Below are 2,928 nucleotides of genomic sequence, written 5' to 3' on the forward strand. Positions count from 1 at the left end.
AGTGTTTTCGCATCAGCAAATTTTATTATTTATCTTCTGTAAAGCTAAAACAAATACATTACAATCTCAGAAATATCCCGTAATACCACACAAGCAGTAAATTGCGCTTATGTTATTGATGATTTGAGCTGATGAAAAATACAATACCCAAAAAAATCCCTGTGTTGTTTACACGACCCCAAAAAATCCCGGCGTCTTTCATAGACCCAAAAAAATCCCCTTTGGCCAAAATGTCAGACCCAAAAAAATCCTTCGGACCCCCTCGTCATTAAAATATGTGAATGGGGCCCCTGGGCTCTATATATACTGCAGTGAGTATAAAACGCATTGGTGTGTCATGGACTAAAAGCACTGAGTTTATCTTTTCTCCCGAGTCAGAGAAGAATTCGATTTGACATCGGCTGATTTATTCATGCGGTAGTCCGGTAGACCATCGATGTTTATTTCACTGTCCCTGCTACCAGAAATGGGTAGTGGTCTTAATTCTGTCTGTTGTTTGAGCTCTGCGCGAATCATATAATTTTTCATTTCGGAGAAAAGAGCTAGCGCTAGCTTGTTTCATGGTTTTTGTTCCCCGAAAATAACGACCCCCCTGAAAGTAACGACTCCTCGAAAGTAACGAGCCACAAACGCTGCTAATTCTGAAAGTAACGAGGGTCGCTACTATCGGAACTTTACGGTATGAGCTAGAATTTTCTATCGCGTGATATTTAATAAGGGCGAAGCCTTCATCAAATATCACGCAAACAAATCGAGAGCGGATAATCTTATTGTTTTCGTGTAAATCTACTTGTCGTTCAAAACTTAACAAGACAGGTTCACGTTTTTGTTGATATAAATATAGGTCACGCCACGCACTACTCACTTCACTCACTATTGTTTCTGATACATGTGGTCTAAATCAGTTTCAAATACTTTAAAATAATTAGGACAACCGAAAGGAAAGAATATCTTTAAACGAGAAAGCTAAAAAACAGGACATTTGCGTATAGCATCATTTTAGCCTCGTCAGCCTCTTCTTGCTTCGCCGGGCTTTAATATCGAGATTTCCTGTGTTTCCACTGTCTCAATTCAAAGGGAATACATTAACTCGAATCTACAAACATTCAGATTTTGTATTATAATTCAGAATATAAACAAACTCAACGAACGCCCAGTTATGGAAATTATATTGTGTATATTTACGGCAAAAAGCGACCGATAGGTACACTCGGACTGTTTTAAACAGTTATTTAAAAATAACTGACTAAGTATTCTACACTACAATTATTTCGGGTAATACCAGGCAGTATAATTTCAATAAACAGGTTTGTTCTACATCTCAATTAGAAAATAAAAAAATAAAATAAAATAACTGTTCCGGAAATCAACCATTGTTAGTCAACTTCCGTAAAATTTGGCGCAATTTGATTGGCAACAATGGATGATGGAAGCGGAAGTAAACTGATAGAATTTAGAGACGAGAATAATCTCGTTTCAAAACATCAAGCGCTATTGTAAAGGAAGTGTGACCTGAGAATCACTCGTTATCTAAAGCCGTTTGCGCTATTTTATAGAACAAGTTTTCAAAAACCCGAGCGTGATGATGAAAAATTTCATCCAAGCTATTTTCTTTGTTTACTTCTTTGTAGCGGCACTTGCAATCGCTACGCCAAATGACGATTATCAGCTTGGAGATCAGCCTGATGTGGAGGCAGATTCGTCTGATGCTCAAGCATTTAATGTCGACGATACGACTGAGGTGGAACAAGGAAAATACGGGGAACAACAAAGTGACGAGGAAAAAGAAAAACGGCGTTTTCCGTTCAAGAGGTAAACGATTAGTCAAATGCCAATAAGAACAAATTCTTTTCACCCATTTGTCTCGTGAGCTACAGATACTATCCATGGCAATTATTCAATGCTTTCATGTCGGATGCCAGATATGTTTTGAATCCTTGTCTCGTTTTTTTCTTCATCTTTTTCTGCGTGGCGTTTGATTCGTTTAAAATAGTTATAACTAATCTTCAGTCTTGAAAGCGTTTTGATACCAAGTCTTCTGAACCATTCAGGTTTTTATTTAATAGCACAAGGAACAGTCTTCCAGTTATTGCGAGAGAGAGAGACTTTGGCCAGTTGGTTTACATGGAGACACAACTGCGAACACAACCCAACATTCCGCCCTGACACAATGCACACACAAACACGCCCAAATACTAAACAAATCCCAATTCCTCTGTAAAGATCCGTTCTTCATCTATTGCAGATGCGGACCAGACATCACCAGATGGCTGATTCGCCAGATGAACCGGAACAGGAACCACATTGAGATCAGACGTTGCCGCTCCTGGTACAAGACCGTTCTCTGGCCCAGGTGTCTCTACAAATTCGCACAACTCGTCGGTAATGGCAGACCGTGGGATTTTAAGCGCACTCAGACGTTTACTAAGGGATCGTGTCCACGTAATTGCCCGCGTACCGTGACCCTGTGTGGAAGATGTGTGAATTATGACGTACCGGGAAACATCCATTATGGTTGGGTTGGACGGGCTGCTTCCATCCGCCGCTGGCTTCTGTTGTATGCTGCCCACAGAGTTCAGAATGGTGGAGTAGATGACCCCAAGGATCAGAACGCCATCAAAATTGGGATGGTTTTCTGGGACAAGCCAAGCATAAGATCGAGGTTCTGCAGGGAGGTCCTAAACAGGATCAATACACTGAACCTACATGGGACTGCGGGGTGTTACAGCTGCAGCACAAAATATTAAGTGCAAGAGTAGGGGACGAAAAGAAAAAACACTGTTTGAGTAGTTTTGTCGACAGATTCTGTTCTGTAATCAGTATTTCTAAAGGGAAATGAAAAAGGAAGTAGAATAGAAATGATATCTTTAATTCTGTGTGTGATGATCAGCCGGAATAAGTGAATAAAAACACGCTCCCCAGTTGTCA

The 2,928-nt window shown here is 40.2% G+C and overlaps 1 protein-coding gene across 1 annotated transcript; it reads left to right on the forward strand.

The window, feature by feature from the left end:
* Positions 1-1,495: 1,495 nt before the first annotated feature.
* Positions 1,496-2,928, forward strand: LOC146487702 (uncharacterized). Its single transcript, XM_085128826.1, has 2 exons — positions 1,496-1,812; positions 2,246-2,928. The coding sequence occupies exons 1-2, from the start codon at positions 1,583-1,585 to the stop codon at positions 2,745-2,747; spliced, it is 732 nt and encodes a 243-aa protein (XP_084984952.1). The 5' UTR covers positions 1,496-1,582; the 3' UTR covers positions 2,748-2,928.

This window comes from Pavona decussata, unplaced genomic scaffold, assembly GCF_977016875.1.
Source record: "Pavona decussata unplaced genomic scaffold, jaPavDecu1.1 SCAFFOLD_14, whole genome shotgun sequence".
Classification (NCBI taxonomy): domain Eukaryota; kingdom Metazoa; phylum Cnidaria; class Anthozoa; order Scleractinia; family Agariciidae; genus Pavona; species Pavona decussata.